Below are 22,746 nucleotides of genomic sequence, written 5' to 3' on the forward strand. Positions count from 1 at the left end.
CCCTAAGAATGGTTGTAAATGGCAGAAAGGAGGAGAAGAGGGCCACAAAGAGAAGGAGCTTCTTAAAGAGGCAGAGGTCAATTTCATGGTGTCAAATTATGAAGTCAGATTTATTTTCAAGCCTTTTTGATAAATGCAGTGTTTTCATAACAATTGATGGTAATATAGTTTCTTAATTGTGCTTCAAAATTGCTCTATGTGCCTGGAAAATACATATCACAGTCCCTTTAATGCAGAGAGCGAAAGTTTTGCTCATTCATCTTTTTAAAGTAGCTTAAGCTGGCTTGATGACATGTGGGAACATCAGTTTTGAAGTAATGCAACTAAATTCTAATTGACTTTGACTAGGCCTTTCACATAAATATAATAATAATCCTCCATTGTAGTTCTGGTTGTACATCGAAGGTTGCTGTCCGGCTGGAAGGTAAAGCTCCATCGCAGTTTCAGGTCTTTTCCAGGTTTTCCTTCAGGATTGCCCAGTATGTAGCTCCATTCAAGTTTCCACTGATTAGCCAGCTTCACCTTCCCTCTTTAAGAAAAAAAAAAAACATTCCCACAGCATTATACAGCTATCACGATTCACACCGGGAAGAGGTGAATTCAGGTTGATGGGTAATATTAGCTATCCTACGCATTGCATTTCGAATTTAAGTGAAAAGGTTAAATCTGACCTCATCTGACGAGAGCGCCTTCACCCTCAAGTTTGCTTGGAATGATGTTTTATAACCTAACCGCACTATAAATTATATTCCTGACCTCTCTGCTGTGTTCCTTGGTTTTCATGATGTTGTTTGTTCACTTATTAAAGGTCAAGTCTCAGGGGTAACAGCTCCGGCAGGGAAAACACGACACTCCATCCCTTTATGATGCCCTGAAACTCCTTCTTGGGAATCTTTCCGTCATTCTCAGACCAAGAGGAGTACGCAGTCCCTCCAGTGAATTCTGGGTCTGTCTTTTGGTAAATCAAGGCTCAGCTTTTTCTTCACCGCAACGGATCGAAGCAACGGCCGCATTACCGCCGACAAGGCCCTATCCATTTCCTGCTTCATCCTACCATCACGCGGGGAACAAGAAAGAAAGATACTTAAGCTGCTCCTGCTTGAGGCAGAGCCTGACCCAGAGTAGGAGAAAGCGATCCACCTTCTTCCAGTAGAGAACTACAGTCTTACAAGAGCCGACTCTGAACCAGGCCTCAGTGTGTGAATCTAAAAAAAAATCACAGGTGAGTACAAAATATTAATATGCCTGGTTAAATGCAACATAAAACTCATGAGAAGCTTTAAATTGTGTTGCAAGAATTTAAATATTCAGAAGTGTATTTGTATAAATGAGAGCAACAACCTATTAAAAATGTCAGAACTCTTTCCAATGAACAGTCTCTAATGGTGTAACTTGCAAAAGTATTTATACGCCTTCGACTTTCTCACAGTCAGTGACATTAGAACAGACTTCACTCAATTTTATTGGGATTTTGTGACACAGATCAACAATAACTAGTGCTATTACATGGTTCCGTTAACAGAAAACAAAAAAGGTAGCATTTATTTCAGCTGTCTTTCCTTTTACACCTGGAAATAAAATAAAGGGTGACCACTTATGCTCTGCAAAGGTATTAGAGGTTTATCAGAGAACATTAGTGAACAAACGGCTTCATAAAGACCCGGGAACACAGCAAAAAGGTCGCGGAAACGCTACAGAGGCGCTTAAAGGAACGTTAGGTTATAAATCATTATGCAAAACTTTGAACATCAAAACACAACTTCAAACCCACCAGGACATCCAGCTAAGAGAAAAGCCTGGACAAAGAATGAAATAATAATTAGAGAAGAAATTTGGGGATTTGAATACAAATGCATGGTCACCTCTTTTCAGGAATTGACATGTTAAGCATTTTAAAAATGATGCATTTATTAAAAAAAGTAATACATTTCAGTTTGTGGTTGCAATGTGACAGAAGCAGAAAACGTTCGAATACGAACACTTCCGCCTGCCACTGCATCTCCTATCGAGTCGCCCGTCTTTGCCGGACACCTTGGAAATCTGGTTAACATGACCCGAGAGGTACGGATCATTTATGACAAGAATATTCCAGCAGTATTTATTAAGCCATGGCTTCATGCTTCAGTGTGATAATGTAACACTGTCTGACACTTAACTCTGCTCACCATCTTTGCCCAGGAGACATGCTATCCTAAAGCGTCTGCGGTTCCATCATGTGAATCTTAATCAGATACTTAGCCAGTCGAGCAGGTTTTTCCTCTCCCTGGTGAGAGTATCAACACATGGCTATCAGGCACAATTCACAGCCGCAAAGTGGCTATTTATTTTCTGCTCGGCATTACTTGACAAATAATTACTCAGGCTATTCAATTAAGCTGTGGAACTCACACAAATGGCCACAAACTCCCACTGTAGCACTGAAACATTATTCAGTGTTTTACAACTTGGTCTCATGAATAAAGAGGCCCACATATGCCGCGGGGCTTTGAAGCAGAGGGAGAGAGGCGACAAGGTGATGGCAAGCAGAAATATCATTAAGTCGGAACTATTTCATCCAGCAGAAAACAGAGCTGTTGTTGCTGGTGGTGCAGACGCACATAGTAATCTGGGGGGGGGTGAAAGAACATGGTGTTTTTTCCACCTCGCCGCAGAAGAAAAACGCTTTTTACAAGGTAAATGTGGGTGTAGAAGGAAAAGTCTGTGAACGCTGCTTAAGCAATACGGGCCTGGGAACCCTGCAAGGTCCAAAAATGTTACAATAATTAATTGTAAATAAAGCTTTCCAAAACAATTCCAGCGCAGGCCCTGCCAACTTTGCATTTAAATAAACAACTCTGATAAAAACCTAACGACGTCAAATAATTCTGAACTAAAATAGATCTTGTTTGGTACGATGTGAAGCTGTCCTCTAGAATAACCAAATGAGACGAACTTTGACTTTCTTTTTGTAAACAATCCCAAACCTACTTGTTCTTCTAAAATGTACAATGTTTATGCTGATCTTGAGCAAATAAACTGCTTTCATAAGACAGCGCTGATGCAGATCAAGCTCTTATTGGAGGCATATGAATATTTCCTGAAAACACCTCACGCTGCGTGATGGTACATGTAAGATTTAGACACCTCCAACTGCGATTTCCTGCACCAACTGCAACGGAAACAAGCTCGACTGTTGCCAGTGCACACCAGAAACGCATTCAGAGTAACTCATTCACGTATTCACAATAAGAGGATTCAGTCTGGCCTCAGACAGGAGTTTACATTGGCACTCCCTGTAGCCTTTCTCAACCGGCAGCTACTCATGCTAGGCCGGTAATATGCACCCATTGTACGGTAAATTTTTGACCGTGGCTGCGCACTTCCTGTACAACAGACGCACTTTGGTTGCAAAAAAACCCCGCTGCTGCCAACAAAAGCAATCATCCGAGGCCAAAGCGAAACAGTATAACAGTCATTCAACGTGAATTAGCCTCATGAGTTTGGGTTGTTTCAGGTGGCAAACATTTGCTCTTCTCATGGCTGAGTTTTGAGAGGCTGTTGGCAAGCCCGTCAGTTCCCCTTCAGCTGAGAGCTTCAGCTTGATGATTAAGAGAAGCTACATTAAGGCATTTCTAATGTAAAATATAACCTGCTGGAACTGAGGCTTTTCAAGACAAAAATACGAGTTAACCAAAAAAAAAAAGACCTGGATCTCTACATGCTATTAATTGGTGAGCCATCTGTATAAGCATCAACAGTTTTCTGTCTCCATTTCAACGGTTATGGAAGGATAAATCTTTAAGAGCAGTCTGGTCTTCACGGCTGTTTTTCCTGAGATCCAAACCAAAACAGGTTGATCAGGCCGTCACACTAGCTGCCTAAAACCAGCTGAAAAAATGCTGCAAGAGCCAAAAACCTCTGTCCCATTCAGATCTTTGAGGTTGGACATCCTCTTTGCCATCTCTTTAATCTTCATTTCCCCTAATAAATTCAGACCTGGCTGAGCCAGAGTTAAATATTATTCTGTGTTAGCTAGTTCTTCAGTTGTTCAGTTGCTATAGGATTATTGCCTTCTTGTAGGTATCAATGCTTCAAGGATTTTTTGTAATCTTCAAGTATTTACAATATATCACCATATTTACAGCGTATACCATAGCATCACTGCAAACATCGAACCAATCCTCCTATCAATCTCCCACTCCATTTTTTCCTCATTCATGAACAAGACTCGTATATACTAAAACTCCTCCACTTATGTATTTTCTGTTTTTATTTATCTCTGGGGAAAGAAAGGTATTCATTTAGAGGTAAAGATCAAAAATCGACATTGTTGTACTTCTTAAACAAAACATAGCAAAAGAACACCCTTCCTCTTTAAAAGCCAGTGTTATCCCCAAAGTATTAAGATGAAATACAGTTCTGGGCTTTGACTAGACCATTTCAGGATGTTCCATTTCTTACACCTCGACCAGGCTTTGGTGGATTTACCAGTATGTTTTCGGGTCACTATCATGTTGGAGGGTCCGGCTCAGTTTCAGCTTTGATTTTTTGATTTTTTAAAGATGTACCCGCCTCTCACCGAGACAGGGTTTGATTCCCCCCTCCCCCTTATATTTAATCAACTTCTTTTTCTTCTTTTTCAAACAGAGATTTGTTGATCCATTGTTTTTCCTTTTCAGAATTTGAAATGCCTCCCTGCATTGTGTGTGCCTTAACAGAAGTAGGATTTTATTGATCAGTGTCCATGGAGACCGGCCGCGAGCAGAGCCGGCTGCTTCGATATGTTGCTGCCAGAACAGTAAAAAAACAAAACAAAAAAAAAACATTTTGGCAATTATGCTGATTACCTTGATTGCAGATCCTGGCTTTGCCACAGTTAAAGAGAAAATTGCCTTTTGTGTAAAAAAAAAAAAAAAAAAAAACAGAGATAAAAAGAAATAGTTAGCTTTTTTATATATACATTATACTTTTACACAACTAAAACACACACACGCACGCACACACACAACCCCGATTACACGTCTCTGACAAGAAGAAGTGAGACTAAATCTGGAGAAAGGATAATCATAAACAACCTAAATAAATCCCACGGTTGAGTGAGAGCCACAGGATGTCTCCACAGCCGGCGTCACTGGCCTCTCCACCCCAACTCACCACTCTCCGCCCACTCAGGCCTGCAGGGCCGTAAAGCTGGCTGGTTCTCCAGCAGGGCCGGGACAGCCTATACATCCCCACTGGCACGGGACTCCCTGCCAGCAGCCAATCACCGAGCCCACACTCCTGACAGCTCATTACCACTCAATTAGGCAGGTGCACCTCCAAGCACAGCCTTCTGACAAATGCAGCCCTCCCAGATGCATGTTTAACATTGGAGAGAATTATATAGTGACAGCAAACACTAAACACCTCCCCCTTATCACTTGATTGCCTCAAGATTGAAATCCTATAATTGGCCCAGGCCATCGGGAGGAGGAGGGGGGAGGGGGGTTGAAAAAAAAAATAAGCCGACGAATATGATCCAGTCGACTTGTAATTGAACAATAATGAATTCATATTCATAAGATGTTTGTTGGCAATTACAAAATCCCATCTGATTAGGCGCAATTTGAAATGACATTGTTCCATGCAAAAGAGTGTGTGGTGTCAGCCTAATAAGAGGAAGGCACATCAGAGCAGTCGCCCGGCTGCCGACATGACCTCTGGAGATGAGAGACATGCTGACACAGTGGGCTTGGCCGGTGACAGACGGGATTTGGCTCCCGTTGCTCTTTGTCCCCTTAAAACCTACTGCTTACACTCACCGGAGGGAGAAAATGAAGTGAGGACTGACTTTTTGCGTTTTTAGCACCGGTAGAGATAGACGTAACAAAAAGACAAGCAAATGAAAACAACCACAACAACAACAAGGAAAAAAAAATGTTGATCCCACGAGAACAGATTCTAATCAAGATGAAATGATTTACAAATCTATTTAATAAGACTTGCCAGAAGTCAAACTTGGCATGTAAATGCGGTGGGGATTAAATTTCATCAGCAACCAAGACTGTAACTGATCGCCTGCAGACAAAGAAGGAGCCTGCCAGTTTTCTTTCCCCCCCTTCTTCTTCTTCTCTAACCCCTCCACTTCTCCATCCTCCCTCCCTCTCTTCCTCTCCCATGTCTGCATTTTGCCTCGTGATCTCTCCCTGGCTGTGTGGAAGGACAGGGGCAGCGCAGAGTGGTGCAGTACAGAGAGGAAAAAAAAGAAAGAGAGAAAGAAAGAAGGGAAAATGAGGAATGGAGACAGGGAATGGGGGGGATAGAGATATACAGAACAGTGGAAGGATGGAGAGCAGAAGGACAGTGAAAGACGGTCTGAAGGTCAGCGGGAGGACAGTGTGGTCCTCAGAGTTGGACACAAACGCAGCCGCAGTCACCTCTGTGCTGATCAGCCCTTCGGCTGGCTGATGAGGTGTCGGATGTGTGTGGAAAACCTTTCTCTGCTTTTTTGGCTGCAAACTGAAGGAGACTAGTGAGGTGGACTAACTGCGTGTGCGTGTGTGTGTGCCACTCTGGGGTGTAAGCAGGCTGACGTGCAGCTCGTGGTGCCAGAGCTGCGCTTTTCTTTCCTGCCTTTGCCTTCATTTTCTTTTCTTTTTTTTCCCTCCCTTGCATATTATGCTTCAGTGACTGAAGCTGAACTCAGCTTTCCCCTGCAGTGAGGGCAGAAATACAACCAGCAATTAATGCTGTATACAGTGTACCAGTGTTAACAGTGTGAGGCATTCTGGTTCAACTAGCTTTGGTGCCTTGAAAAACAAACATTAAAAAAAAGCTCCTTCTTTTTAGTCAGGTTGTAGCAATAAACCTAGCCCATGAGACAATTCACAAGATTTGGTCATGAGGCTAAACTCTTTTGGGGTCTGCCTCTACCAGCTCTGCACATTTGGGACTAAAACTTGCGTCCATTCTTCTTCGTAAAACAGATAAAGTTAAGTCTGATTGGACAGATGGCATCTCTCAGCTGGATTTAAGTTTGGAGAATGTTTGGCGTAATTGTGCTGCTGGAAGTCTCTAGTCTTTTGCAGCCACATTTTCTTTCCTGTTTTTAGCTACACCAGTCTTCAAATCAACTCTGACCAGTTATTCTGATGACTAATGCTTTCTTTCCCTTTAGAAAGAAAGCATTTCCCTTAAGCTGCCAACACCTTGCTTCACAGTGGAAATAGATAAACTTAGTATTTTAGTCTTAGTATTTTACTACGCAAAGTATTGCAAATGCTGACCAAGAAATAACATTTTGTGCCATTTGACCTTAAGAAAACAGCAACCTAGAAGACCACTTGAGTCTTTTAGGTTTATGGAGAGAAAGCACGGCAAAACCCCAAAATCTTTCCAAATATTATTGGTCTACTTTCTGATGCAAATATCTTAGTATGCCTGAGGGAAGACAAAACTTTCTGACAGTATTTTTTCAGCAAGACATGGCAGCTTGTGTAAAGTCAATAATTCCCTAATATGGATGGCCAAGTATTAGTTACAAGTGAAGCAATCTTCCAAAAATATTTACCCATATTAGTATGGGAGGGATGTCTTGTTCCACAAATTATAATGGAACATGTAATTGAAGGGTAAAAACAAATCAATGCCACACTTCCATATTTTTATTTGTGATAAATTTTTAAAACCATGTCATTGCTTTCTTTCCGCGTGACGATTCTTGTTGGTGTATCACAAAATGTCCGTAAAATCGCATGCAATTGCATTTGTGCTCGTAACATGACAATTTAGAAGATTTGGAGCAGCTGTGTACTGTCTGCCGCCCACAAAGGAAACCACCTTTGAGCGCTTTGGGTGAGGGAAGGTCTCCATTAACGCCACAAAAAAAAAGACAATTACGTTACTCGTCGCTTTCTTGAAAAGGAGCCACTAGAACGGTCTGGACAGTATGCAGGAAGTAGTATCCAGAGGTCAGAATCTACTTCCTTGTATTCTTCAAAAGAGGAGTCACAAACAGGATGTCGAGCTTAATATGCTCGACTTCACATCCTGGGCTGCGTTAACAGCCACGTTGATTGCAACTGGATAGAGCTTCATGATCCAGACGAGAAATGTTTTGGCATTTTAATATTGTGATATCTTGTGCCACAAGACCTCATTATGCTAAATTTTTTATTTTTTAAAATATTTTTAGGCGTGGCTAACGAGGACTGAGCTCGTAGGATAGATTGGAAAGGAGCAGCTGTGATCGGATCTGTGACCTAACAGCTCTGCAGCTTGTGCCTCATTGGTTGAATTTGGTGTACCAGGCCAGTTGGCAGGGGCGAGCGTCTCCTGCGTCTATCCTTGGGTTATTTTCTGGCCATCTGTGCCCAGTCATTAACAGGCCTTTTCACAGTCAATTGTCTTGTTTCTCTGCTCTCTTTCTGTTAGTTACATTGTACACGGCCATGAGACAGAGGGCCTCTTTTTTTTCCCCCCCTTTTTTTGTGTGAAAGTAATCGGAGTAAGTTAGAAGAGGCCATTTTATTAGCAGGGGGCCAAGGAGAGCTGGTGCAGACATAGGTTAATTCAAAGTGGCATCGTGGAGGATGCATCAAGCGGTGGAGATCAAATTACAGGGCAATGCGCTCAGTAGTAAGAAAAACAAGCCAGTGGTATGCTGCAGAATGTGTGCGTGCATGCTGGGGAGTGTTTAACAGCAAAATGTATGTGTGTGTCTGGGAGACTAGAGGAGGAGAGGAAGAGGGCGCAAAGGGAGAGGAGGAGGAGGAGGGGTGAGGAAGGTGTCCACAGAAGGCCAACAAGGGGAGGAGGGGGAGAGACTAACTGGGGCAGCATGCACAAATCACCTAGACCAATTAGAGTCACTCATCTTCCCGTTTTTACGATTTCTGATGCTTACAGTCGTCAGGGTAGGAAATAACTGTACACATCACTGCAAAGGGCGATGGCATTCAAAGAAAAAACCCCCAAAACAAAACAAAAAGGTTTGCCTGAAATGCGTTTAGCCATTCCTTCTCCTCGCCTTTGTTATTGGTCTTTGTGCAATGATTTGCCTAAGGACCCAGATTTCCTAGCAACAGCCTGCCACAAAAACATTTGGCAGGAGTTCAACATTCTCTCTCCCTCTCTTCCTCTCTCTCTCTCTCTCTTTCTCTCTGTGTGTCTCTTTGTGAGAAATGGCAGTGCTGCCTCCCTGCTCTGCGTCTGCCACCAGCCCTGCTGCTGCTGCTGCTGAAGCTGCTGCTGGATGATGAGCCAGTCTGGCTGCAAGAGAGAGAGCCCTCTAATAATTCTGTTTTCATCCAATCACACCACATCGTAGCAGGCACCTTGAGAGAGCCTCTGCCAGGAATCATCAATCACCTTCTTAACACGCATGCCCCGACAGACGCAGACACATGTGCAAGCAAATAAACGTGGTAACGCACGCGCACACAAACACGTGTGGGCCTTTTTTTTCTTCTCTTTTTTTTTGGTGGGGGGGGTAATTAAATTTTCGGATCAAAGCGTACATGGCCGCAAAAACCACCCGGCAGCAGTTTAATACGAACGAAAATCAACAAGGCACATTAATACAGTGAAAAGGTTAACGCAGAGAGAGGGAAAAAATTACAATCCAGCTGTAAATTAGGTAAATACATCTAAGTGCTCTCGACAAGGTTAATGGAGAGAGAAGGCCTCAGTGTATGCTAGTCTAGACACGCCACACAGTATTAAGTGGGAATAGCTGTGGCAGTGTGTCTAGATAAGTACTTTACAAGTGCCAATGGGACTCTAATAAAGCGAATGATCCCCCCCTCCCTGTTTTGACAAAGAGGCCCAAGAGGGACGCTACAAACCGCATTTTAGATTCCAAGCACTGACAAACACCCATTTGTGGCCCGTCGATCCTCCCCCTACCCCCAGACCCCACCCCACCTCCCGCACCCCACCCCTTAAAATCCCACGGAAGCTTTTCCCTGTGCACAAGACTGTCGGATGTGGGCAAAACCCAACAGCCAATTTGCAGAGGATGTGCCATGTTTGCTAATGTGAAGCAGAGGCTAAAAAGATGATGAGACCACACAAACTCAGGAGGATGGACGGGCCGAGCATAAGCGACGATTTATTTTATCTCCATTTTCTTGGCTTTTGTTTCACTGAAGACTAAATTATGGGATCATAACAGCTTCCATAGCAGAGTTTGCAATGTGCCGTGAGTGGAGGGCCAGCTAATTTCCCTTACACCAAGGATTGTGTTAATGGCTTGGCTGTAATCACTGGTGACTGGTGCATCATGCAATATATGTACATGTTTTGATATTTTTTGTAACTTAATTTAAGAATAGGATTTAAAATATTTTTATTTCCCAGCCTTTTAGAGGCAAATATGGAGTTAATATTTTAAAATGTCTTTAGTATCTTCTATTACTGATTTAGTGGGTTACTGTAGTTGCTATTACAACAGCCTGTTTATTTCCTAAAAATCGAGATTTTCTATAATAATGCCAACATGAAGCATGTTCGAAAAGATAAAACGGATAAACTTTATCAGTTATCTTCCACAGTCTTGCTCTCTCTCATTCTTTCAAAGTCTAAATGACTGATTTTGAACTCAAATTTTCCAGATTTCTTAAAGACAGTGACACGTCCCCTTTGAATTTGCACCCATCTAGTCAGACACCAATGCTCATGTCACGTGACTGTTTTACACAACACACATCTGGAGTGCAAATGGCAGACATTTTGTTTGCTTGTGTCGCTCGCTGATGGGAGGGCTCCCTGGGCAGCGAGCCATATCCCGCCATAACGCAAACCACCACTGGCTGTAACGCTGATTCATGCCAATAATGAAGTGCTCAAAGGCCAGGAATGCGGTGCGATTTCAGGGTTATCGTCTTGACCTGAGATGAGAGAAAAACGTTGATCTGCGGGAATTAAATATAATCCCAAACAGTGAAACATGAGCACGACAGGGCATCTTGCTTCACAAGCTCCAAGTGAAGATATTACCTCAGTAGCAGCATACATCTGTCCCCCTCAATCTGTCTGCGTGTGCGTGAGTGTGTGTGTGTGTGTGTGTGTGTGTGTGTGTGTGTGTGTGTGTGTGTGTGTGTGTGTGTGTGCGTGTGTGTGCGTGTGTGTGTGTGTGTATGTTGGAGAGATATAAAATACAGAAACAAATAATAATGAAACAGAGACTTTGTGGGACCTTGCTTCCCTAAGTCCCAGATTACGTCCTATTGGTATCTGTCATTATCTGCTGATTATTTGAGTTTAATTTGACTATGGAATGCAGCTTTTATTGTCTTTCTCTCAATTTATCAGTTTTGTTTGTACAATAAATTTGAATGTTCTGTCGGGTCCAGTCGGGTGTTTCTGCTTGATGTCCAGCACTGATTACAGACAGTGAAACAAGACTTTCAGATTGGACATTCCTATTTTAAATCTTGGGGGGGTTCTTATCGCTGAGTCTTCTAGACTACAGTGAAGCTGAAAAGCATTTGTGACCAATCTTTCTGGCACTTTTTCCCATATTGCTTGACCTGTATCTGGAGTTGTCTACAGTAAGTTGAACTGTGTAAACACTTTATGATTATGATTATTTACAACATGAATTAGTGCAGAAACAGAATTACTCACACAAATAACATTTTGGGTAAAAAAAATAAAATTATGTTGTGTCGCATAGCATCAACTTGAATGCAACTATAACTACTAGTGAACTTAAAGCAATCAATCGAACAAACATAATCAACTTCTGCTTACTGCTGGTAGACACAGCTTTACAGAGATATAAAAAGTTTCATATTTTATCTCTTCAGTTATCTGCTAATCCCACGTTTCCCACAGGACCTAGAACTGAGATCACCCGGCTCAAAATGCTTCACCAGATTTTGAGTTTTTGTTTTCATCCATCCACTTGTTTTGAACCATAATCCTTTTGAAAAACCAACAACCATGCACACACACATCTAGAGAGAATTTAGAGAGACCACTTAACTTTTTTGGACTGTGGGAGGAAGCCGGAGTACCCAGAGAAGAACCCACGCATGCACAATCTGGGGTTATGGGGTCCATTGCTCCTTGTGGGGACATTTTCTAGAACAACCAGTTACTCAAGAACAACCAGTAACTGAAAAGCAACCTGTTAGAGCAAGGTACCAGATTTTCCAGACCAACCAGTGGAATTAGAAGATCCATAGTGGCACCCAGTATCTGAGTGTTCCTGACTGGTACATATTCTTGAAAACGGTAGTTACCCAAGTAAGGACTTTTCTCAGAACTGATGGAGGTTCCTGGTTCTCTAGCTGTTCTGGTTCACCCAGCCTTTCTCTCATCTGTGCATTTTCCCTCATCAAATTCATGTTCTGCCTGTTCAAGTTCTCAATTTCTTGACGAGCTCTCTCACGTTGGCGATGCATGTACTCAATTTCATCGCAGAGGTTGTCCCTCTCTCCAGATTGCTCATCAGCGAACAGCTCTGCCTCCTTCAAGTCAATCAGAAGCTTCTGGAGTTTTCTTCTGAGCGATTGTTGGACAACTTCAAAAAAACGCACAGAATCTTTTGTTTCCAGGTAACTGCGCCCTGTCTCATGAAGCGCTTCATGAACCGACCCGAGCTGCGCACGGAGTGTGTTGTTTTGACTTGCCAGTATTTCATACTCTGCTTGCAGGTCTGGTAGCGTGGAAGCATTTCCAGAAGTCTTGGCGCGCTCTATCTTCCAACTGAGACATTCAGCAATCTGTTTCAGTTGTTGATTTTCCTCCTTCAGTCTTCTCTGTATAACATCATCAAAAGTTACTTTATTTAAAATTCTGGCAAGCTCACCAGGCACATGTGTGAAACTCCCATCTTCGGACATTTTTTGTACACTTATTGAAAAGTCAAGATTATACGTATGTAAAAGCCAGTATTGTTATTCGGAGTTGTAGAGCAATCTGACATGTAACACAAATGAGTTGGGATTAAAGGGAGATGGATCAAAGTCATCAGTGATGTCATAGAGCATGAGTGACATCACTGGTTCATCAAAGCCACTAGAAGCCTGTTGTGTGTGGGAGTGTGTTCTGTATTTGATGCATTGTGGGGACCATTTTCCTGGCACATATTACATTGTGGGGACTCACTGCTCCCAAAGAAGAAATGCTTTTTTTGGGTTCGGGGTAAAGTTTAGGTCCAAGGTGTGAATTGAGTTGTGGTTGGAGTTCGGCTGTAGAAATGAATGGAAGTCAATGGAAAGTTTCTGCAAAGACAGCTAGACAAACGAGTGTGTGTGTGTGTGCGTGTGTGTGGGCGTGTGTGCGCGTATGCGTGTGCGTGTGTGTGCGTGCACGTGTGTGGGGGTGTGTGTGTATGTGAGTGTGTGCTTGAGTGGAAGATTGTGTAGGCGGTGGGGGCTGGGGCAGAGGGGTAAAGCCCAATGAACTTGCATAATCAATTTTCACACTTTGGCAGCACCTGTTGGCTTGTCTTCATGTTAAAAGAAATGAATGAATACATTACATGTAGAACAATTTCACACTGCGCTGCAGCTTGGTGCACAAAGACGAGGGGGGGTGGGAGGGAAAATGGAGCTGTATTGTCTCAATAGGTAACATAGCTCATTTTCCCCAACAAAGGATGAATGGATATATTGACAATGCCGAGGGCGTGCTGAGGCATTTCCTGAATAAAGCCTCTTAACATTTTGTCCTCCTCTGGCTAACAGAGTTGGGGAACAGTCACTCTGAATATAGAGGGGTCTCACTTACCGCAATATAATAGACCTTGGCTTTCTCCACCAGCTCCCAGTTGCTGTCCAAGTCCAGGTGTTTTTCCTTTTTGTAGCAGTTTGCCGCTGCCAGGTTAGCAACAAGGGACCTGCCGAGACAGACCCCATAAATCTTCTGCCTCGCTTATCATCCATCTTAATTTTGTCTCAAAAACATCCTTAAAAAAAAAAAACAGAAAGGCTGCAGACTTTTCTTTGTTCTTTCACCACATAAAAAGAATGATAATAGCTTCCCAGAGGGTTTGAACCAAGGTGAAATAAAGTCATGTAGATGTTTCTATTTTGCCGGGGTTTTTTTTTTTTCAAAAGCAGGCTATTTTAAATCATCAGACATTAAAGTAGGAACAATAGGCCACGTTCAAATAATTCATTCTCTCACATCATCAGGAGAAATGGCTCGCCCTTAACGAAGGTGGAGAAACAACAAAAACCCATTACTGAATGAGCACTTTAGCCGAGAGGTGGGAGGATGGGAAGTGAAGCAGGTGGCCTTATCTTAACATAGCTCATTAGCCCGTCCTCGTGTTCTTCTTCTTTATGAGTGACCATCAAAACGAGAGCAGCCATCACAGCTACTTAGGAGAAAACTGTTAGGTGACCATATGACAGAAGCGCGCCGCTACAGGAAGGGGGTCCGCTCTCACATGGCACGAAGAAGCTGCTCGCCGCAGTTAGTGTCACAGAGAGGAGTAGCAGCGTCGTAAGTTGATCAGAGTGCGATGACGAAGGCTGCGATGTGACAGCGGGACTGTGTTTGATCAGGGCTGCGGTAATGGACTGGAAGGCCGGGGCCACACAAGACAGGCGAAATGAGCGTCATTCACTGGGGCCGTTCGAAAGAACTGAAGAGCCCAATGAAAGAACGAATGGGGTTTGATGGGATACTTCTATTACAGTGCAACTACAGCGTCGCTCTCTGCAGCTCCAGAGCAGAGTCCTCAGCTCTCAGCTGAGGACTCTGCTCTACTCTACTCTACTTCAGTCCTCAGCTCACAGCTGTTTTTAAATGATCTGTACGGGTGCACTTAAACCCCTCCACTGTGATTTTTACAGCCAAGCTTGCAAAACTATTGAAGGACGAGGGCACTATTTTGTTGAGCAAACAGAGCTGGGTTTTCCCCAACAATTTAAGAGTTTGCTACATTCTACAATGGTATTCACATTGAAAGAGAGACTGAATTGGTTGCTGCATATCCCACTTTTTCTGTCATCTGTGCTCAAACATCTGTGTGGGTGTGTGGGGGGCAGAACCTGAAACACAAATCCTAAATGTTTACCAAGCTTGGGAGCAACATTCTCAACTTGTGTTCACACAGAAATATGCGCCAAACTTAAATCATTAAGAAGCTATATCAAAACAGTTTATAAATAATCTTAGCCTAACACTTCAGCAAAACTGCTCCGTATTGAAACACTGAGAGTAAGAGCAAAATGTGGGTTTGTTAAAAACTGTAGCTGGACGGAAACCCAAGTCACATTTAAGTAAATAAAATAAAATAAATAGTCATGAACTCTGAAAACTCAAGACTCAACTTGGATTGTAGCCCTGAGACTCAAGTTGTGTAAACAATCTTTATGTCATGCAGTCAGAGTTGAGCATAAGCTGCTATTCCCTCTCAGTTACCTTAATGTTGACAACTCACTGGTCGTCATGGGAACATTGTGCACAGTATGGCTTTTCTCTGATGTTTCTCGTACAGTTTTTCATAAGTGCCAGTGAAAGGAGTTTGTCTTTTTTGTTTAATGCTAGCATCTACCAAATGTGAACAGTAAGGAAACCACAGGCTGCAGCTTTAAAAGTGACACACACATTCTCCGGTAAAGGGCGTGTTTGATTTATCAGCCAGGGGCATTTACAGACTCTGGGTTATAAATAGTTTGCAACAAGCCGTTTATGCTTGTTGTAGCATCATAATGACACAAGGCACTTTCAAATCTGAGAGTCCAGTAGGCTTGTTTCGATTGTGGACCAAAATTGTAACATTTGCAACATTTTCAGCTGGTGCAGTTTGCTTTCACATTGCACTCTGCAAAATGAACTAAACCTTTGAAAACCTGTTTACCTCCCGCCCAGGAAAGGAGATGCATGTAGATTGCAACATTGATACAAAAATTGCAAAAAAGTTTTTCGAAATAAAAGCATTTCCTGTTTGATTCATTTAGAGATTTCGTGTCAACTTATTTAAGCTTTTTTTCTTTTAATATCGAGGATGGTTATATTGCTTTAAAGCTTTTAAGTTTTCAAAAATATAGACGCCATGAAATAGGCATCTTGCACATGCACAAAACTTCTAATTAATTTGCTCATCGTTTTTAGTTTTAAGCTGTAAAATTCTCATTTCCAAACCATATTCACCAAAAATGTGGTAATAGGAGCTGATTTAATCAGATTAAATACTAAACAGGAAGAAACAACAAAATTGCTTCACTAAAAAGGTACCCATTGTGGCTGTTATACAATTATGTTCCTTGGCAATTATACCTAATGCTAATTAAGTAAATGTTATTCGCTATATTTTACCACTTAAAACTGTAAGTGAAAAATTGTGCATCACTCAACATAATGAACTGTAAGTATGGAAGAGATGACTTAATTTTGAAAGCTGATTTTTGTCAGTCAAAAATTTGCCAACAATCAGGGATTTGTAATCACTCCATCCTTGTGTACTACGATGAATTAAATTTGTTAGAGATACTAAGATTATTAGATAAACATTTTTTTTTATACTCTGAAGTAGATCCAAAATGTTTGGCTGCCATCATGCAAACTCGGAGATCTTTGACTTGCTGATGCTGATTAAACCTCTGATTGCACATCTATAAATCTAATAAACTTGTTTCTTAATGTCTAAAATTGGACTGTTCTTCATGCAACACATTCACAGACTGGAAGTTCAATTCTCAAATCTGAGAAAGACCGGAATAAGGCAGATTTATTTATTTATTTTTCTTAGTTTGAAGCCTTTCACTAATCAAATCTTGAGAGGTTGTGACATGTGAGCTCCCAGTCCTTCAAAGCCATCACTTTTTCAATCCGGCCCAGTGGTTGACCTTTCTTCTGGGTTCCTGAGCTCTCTGTTAAACACCTGTAAGAAATATTACAGAGTTCGCCTCCTCGAGCACAGCACCTGACCTTTTCAGGTGTCAGAGCCCACATCAAACAAGCCCACTAAGACCATTCGCCAAAGCTGGCTCCCGGGATGGGCAGGGTCCGGCTACTGACTGACTGACAAGTGTGGTATCCGTCAGGATGAAGGACTGCCGAGGGGGAAGAGTGTTCAGAGATGAGGGTTATTGATCGCTGCCAGGCCTATCATGAACTGCAGCCCTTAATGTTAGTGATATTTGTGTGTGTGAGCGTGAAAGTTTGACCTCTGCTGTCTCAGATGTGCTGCTGATGATGATGATGCAAGTGGCAGAGTCGCCAGAGACGCTAAAGCCCCTTTTTACAGGCTGACAGGTGAGAGCTGGGATAGCCCAGGAATCTCTAACACGTTGCTACTGTCAGGCTGTAGATGGATGACAACCCACTGGGGTGGCAGAGACTGAGTGGGGCCCAAGAAAAACAAGCTCAAGCTGTTCATTTTTACCCTTCTGATGTGGGGAGCTAAGATCTGAGGAAGAAGAGGCTCTGTCAAATCACAGATAAAGTGCAGTTTACAGGTCAAAGGTCCCAAACAGGAGGCTAACCTATTGTCTCCGGTGATGCAAGCCGCACAGGTACCAGTCGGCTCCTCGGTCTGCTCATAGTAATGGGCATCGACATGAGCTTCCTCCGCCTTCTTCTTCAGGATCTTGCCGAAGTCGTCCTTCCCGATGCACCCAAAGAAGGTAGCCACCTTATGCGGTTTCTGGAGCATCCACTAGAGAAAAAAAAAAAAGAGAAAAAAACAGTAAAGAGAAGAGCTCAGTTTACAAATACAAGTCTGTTTGGAGGGTCAAGTTCAGCTAAGGCAGATGGCACGCAAACTGTAGCTTCACAGCAAACATACTGCCTGTGATATATGAGAGCTGCGAGCTGTCGTAAACAACCCAAAAGCAATCCTGCTGCACACAGAGAGACTATTCTCATCCAAGCACTCCTCCTTCCACCCGGTGTGCTAAAAACAGTCTCATCTCCTTATTTACACAAACCCAATAATTTAAGGCTTCATCCTTCTTCTACAAACACAGACTGTGTGAGGCTGTACTCGCTGAACTGCTGTTTTTTTTTTGTTTTTTTTCCTGGTCCCGATCGTGTTGATGTACTCGGTGACTTTTACCTGACTGGGCTGCTCGGATTCTACAGAGCTCAGGTTTAACCTCCAAAGATTTATTGACGTGCAGTACGTGCTGCTGTTTGCGTATTTTATTGCAGCCTCCTGCTTTGTTGCTGACGGAGGGCCCCTTGTGAATGAGATGTTGCTGCTTTTGGAGATGACCTGTATATGTGTGAAATTAATCATTTCATGCCACCAAACCTGCATCTTGTGGTGGGAGAAAGCTGCGTTTTCATCATTCGTCCTCATGTCCTTTTGTTATTTTACACATCCACCCACCTGTCCTGAGGGGAAATAATTGAAATTTTTAAAAGGATATGGGGGGGGAGTAAACTATCCTGGAGGGTGTATATTAATGTTAGTTTATACATATCATGTTTTACAATTTTACTCCATTTTAAATTTTACTCATAACATTTTCGAGCAGGCGTTTATTGTTTTAAACGCCTGCTCTCTTTTTTCAATTTAGAACTTAAAGTTGAAAGGCAAGTGTTGTTTTTCATATATTTTAAAAGTGTATGTCATCTTCTGTGAAAGTTGTTGAAATATGTCAATCGGTTATAATTTCGATTTATTCTAATACCTTATTTCATTTATAAATTTGGTTAGCAAACTCTGTTGTACAGATCTTTATTTACATGTCTTACACTACTATTTTTAACTATTAATTAGTTTAATTCTTAGTTGCTAAGCAAGTTGTTCCATGCATGTTAATTTCATTACTGTATTTCATAATTTTATTTTTAAAGTCACTATGCAAATGATGATCCAAGTATGTTTAATTAGCAAGTATTGTTTTGCATGTTTCAGTTTGTATTGTTTTTTTTTCATTTAATTTCCTCTAAAAGTCGTTCAATTATATTGCTCTACTTTTCCAATTGCTGCAAGTAAAACAAACACATACTAATATTTTTAAATATTTTTAATAACTTGAATATAAGAGACAACAAACAAAAAAATGCAGAGAAAACATAAATACGTAAAAGATAAAATTATATATATTTTTTAAAAACTATCTCCTCGTATAAAAACCACAGTACAGTACAGTAGTATGTTTTGCCCCTGTGTTGCATCAGTAATTGTTTTAAAAGCACAATGCACATGCTTGGAAACTAATAAATCTAAGTGCTGTAGTTTTAAAGATGAAATGTTTACCATTTCAAACTGATTGGATATCAGCATATTAGAACGCCAAGAGATTCTTTTGCCATTTTTGAACTATTCATAATGGATTAAATTTTCCCAACAAGGGAAAGGTTTGACAGTAGCAATGTTCACTATTCACTACGGTTTTTAAATAGATAACTAATCATAACTAATGGAAGCGTTGCATTGTGCTGTGGACGTAAGAGGGTTGATAACAACACTTTATTCTGAAAACTTTGAAAAGTAAATATCGTTTTCTTCCCTGTCGCAATTATGAGCTAAGTTGTGAAATCTAAAATATACTGTGGCTTGTGGTTTTTAAGGGCGGTGAAAAACTTTGCAAAGAAATAAATGCTGGCGAGGAGCTTGCACAAATGTTAATACATTCCCAGCAATCACAAATTTTAAATTCTGCTCTGATGGCAGGGTGGATCATCCCTCTCCTTTTTATGCTCAAGGACACAGCATTCATGACTTGTTATTAAAAAAAATTTGATTTTTCAAGTCTTAATGAGAGAGGCAGTGATTCGCAATCTTGTTCATACTTTATTTTTTAGAAAATTATTTTAACTTGAGCTGCGGTCCTACACCAATGCAGGTTTCCGCTGTATCAACCTGCGGTGTGTTGCAGTCAATACTGGTTTCCAGCTCCTTATTCTGCAGGGTGTTCAATGTTAATATAAAGCACAGATCAGTGAGCCACTAAATTTTCAGCTTCTGAAAATGAAACTGTCTCAGTTACTCCACTGTACGGTGTTCTGCGAAAATATTCCTACCCTTCTGGAGTCTCCACATTTGCCATGTTACGATCACCAACCTGGGCGTAATTTAAGAAAAGTTAATGAGACGGACCAAAACGAAGCAGCACATAATTGTGAAGTGGAAACACGTTGTTTTCAAACTTTTATTCCCAAATAAATATCTGAAAACACTTTAATATCACTAAATAAAATGTAGTGCACAAATTGGCTTAAAAAGATTGAGTCCACATGTGTGTTATTTAATCTCAGCAAAAATCCAGTTGTTGTGCGAAGGCCTCAGAGGTTTGTTGGGCAGCATTAGAGAGCAAACAGCATCATTAAGAAAACCCCAGAAACACAGCAGACAGGTCAGGGAGAAAGTTGTGGAGAAGTTTAAAGCAGGTTTAGATTATGGGACAATACACCCCAAATACCCAGTTTATTGCAATAAATGCAATAAACAATGGTTCTGCAAACTATTGTGGGACTGAATACAAATGCATGCCACACTTGTTAGACTTTTACATATAAAAACAAAAAATAAAAATGCATGTACAATTAACTTGTCATCACTTTGCATTGATCTATTACATAAAATCCTAACAAAACATAAGAATTTGTAGCTTTCGCGTGACAAAATGTGGACGATTAAAAGGTACGGGTACTTTTGCAAAGTACTGAAGTTGTTTTTTTTGGTTAATTGATGCATGCTACTTTTATGTGGTAATGGCTCAAGACCCTCTTCTCGCTGCTTTACAACACAGAATGGAGTCCAGCTTACGTTGACAATAAATTCCCCAAATTATTTGCAGCCTAACACCAGGAGTTGTTACTCCTTTAACACAGAAGTATTTGACCACACACAGTCATTCACAGATTAATCATCCCCTCACTATATTTACTTCCTAAACTCCCACTGGATGCACTTTCAAAGCCCAGTCCTGTCACTGCCCTGCTGCCAAGCAGCCTAATTAACCAAGAAATGCAATGGGAAATTTTTTGGATCGTGTCGCAAGTATAAAAAAAAAAATGGAAGAAAAAAAAAAATTAGCTTTTTTTCCCAGAGTTTTGTCATATTTTGTATCGTATTTTAACTTATTTAATTTATTTAGCGATTCCCTACTTCCTTCCATAGCAACAACAAAGCTGCACCCTTCACTGCCCACGTGTCCAGAGATGTACCTGTGTGTGAGAGTTTACACAAGAGACAACCCTAAAAATACACCTTTGCTAATTTAACTGTTTACAGACTTAAAGGGAAAGTTCAGATTTGATCAAATTAGTATGCCTGTCGGCAGTGGTGGAGAAAGTACTCAAAAAATTTACTTAAGTAAAAGTACAAATACACAGTCAAAAATGTACTTAAGTAAAAGTCAAAGTACCACATTAACATTTTACTTAAGTAAAAGTAAAAAAGTCCTGGCTTTTAAAAATACTTAAGTATTAAAAGTAAAAGTACTCGCTGAACGCATTACCTAATCGCTAATATCATTAAGTGTGCCGATCGTATTTAATTTTAATACATCAGAAATGTGCCATTTTAATTAACACTACCACAGATTAAACATGTTTTTATTTTGTTTATTCTCTGTAACAGTTTAGACTTAGATATGGGATTCTGTGAGTCATAATTTCAGGGATGGAAACATTTTGTCTCCTGTCCTAACATAGCATGAACTTCATTAGTCACATTTATTTAGAAAGAAATCTAACTGAAAGGGGATGTAAAGAAGGTGTGGCGGGGTGGAGGACATGCAACCAAGGAGCCATGTAGCAGAGTTGTAGTCAAGACCACCGAACCCAAGACCAAGACCAGCGCCCCGCGCTAAATGACACAATAACATTAAGTTTACCTATCAAAATTGGTTTTCAGATTGATCTGAAAGATCCACATTCCCATAAAAACACCTAGATATTAAATACTTAGAGCTGAAATATATTTAACCAGTATCAATTAAAACTCACTTCATTCTGTTTTGCTTTCATCGCTGTGCTACAATCCGCAGAGGTCTCCTGCTATTCCTAGAAAAATAACGCCCTGGGCGGTTGCCCATATTGCATATGTCAGAAACCACAACTGAAACATCGCAATTAACGGTAAATAACGTTCAACTATGAACACTGTCCAACGGTGCAACAAGTAACTAAGCAGAATGAGCATCGTGACTGTTCTCACCCTCCCTCCCACTGCGATGTTTGCCACCATGACAGGAGACGAAATCAATCAATGAGCAATGAGCATGTTCTGTGTTCATACGTTCAACTTTTACTTATTCAGCGATTAAATGAATGTCTATATATATATATATATATATATATATATATATATATATGAACGGCTCTCAGTGAGGCTTCAGTCCTTAGGATCCGTCCAGAAGAATCAGATCGTTCCTGAATGTCATATCACTATATTGCAGACTTTGGTCACAGCGTTGTCCCATATATGCGACACCTCAGTCAACACCTCCACACAATAATTCAGCGCATGAGTGACAACTTTTTTCATCAGATGCAACATGTGTCTCAGTACAGCTAGCTTTGCTAGCACAGATCTTACCTTTCTTTAAGCTTTCCTTCCAAGTGACGCTAAAAGTTGGACGAAGTCCCACCGTCTGTGAAAGCGAAGCGCTGCTGATTTTACATGTCGCCATATCAATTTATGCAGCGCTATTATATTATATTATAGACCAGGGATGTCAAAGTCAAATACACAGAGGGCCAAAAAAACAAATTTGCTACAAGCCGAGGGCCGGACTGGTTTAATGTTTATTAAAACATATTGAAATGATTGTACATAGCCTATAGAACCAAGACCTAACACAGTGTATATTATTTAACGATTAAATGAATAAAGCAATATTTTGTTATGGCTCTGTCAGTAAC

At 41.1% G+C, this 22,746-nt stretch overlaps 1 protein-coding gene across 4 annotated transcripts in view; it reads right to left on the reverse strand.

Moving 5' to 3' along the window:
• LOC103481485 (adenosine kinase-like) overlaps positions 1–22,746 on the reverse strand; it is a 169,210-nt gene that overhangs the window by 79,462 nt on the left and 67,002 nt on the right. For all 4 annotated transcript variants that reach the window (XM_008436958.3, XM_081600781.1, XM_081600780.1 and 1 more), the window contains 2 exons: positions 17,409–17,581; positions 13,699–13,807 (listed from right to left, as the gene is read on the reverse strand). In XM_008436958.3, the coding sequence (XP_008435180.1) occupies positions 13,699–13,807; positions 17,409–17,581 (282 nt within the window). The remainder of the gene's footprint in view (positions 1–13,698; positions 13,808–17,408; positions 17,582–22,746) is intronic.

This window comes from Poecilia reticulata, chromosome 19, assembly GCF_904066995.2.
Source record: "Poecilia reticulata chromosome 19, P_reticulata-male-v2, whole genome shotgun sequence".
NCBI classification, from domain to species: Eukaryota; Metazoa; Chordata; class Actinopteri; order Cyprinodontiformes; family Poeciliidae; genus Poecilia; species Poecilia reticulata.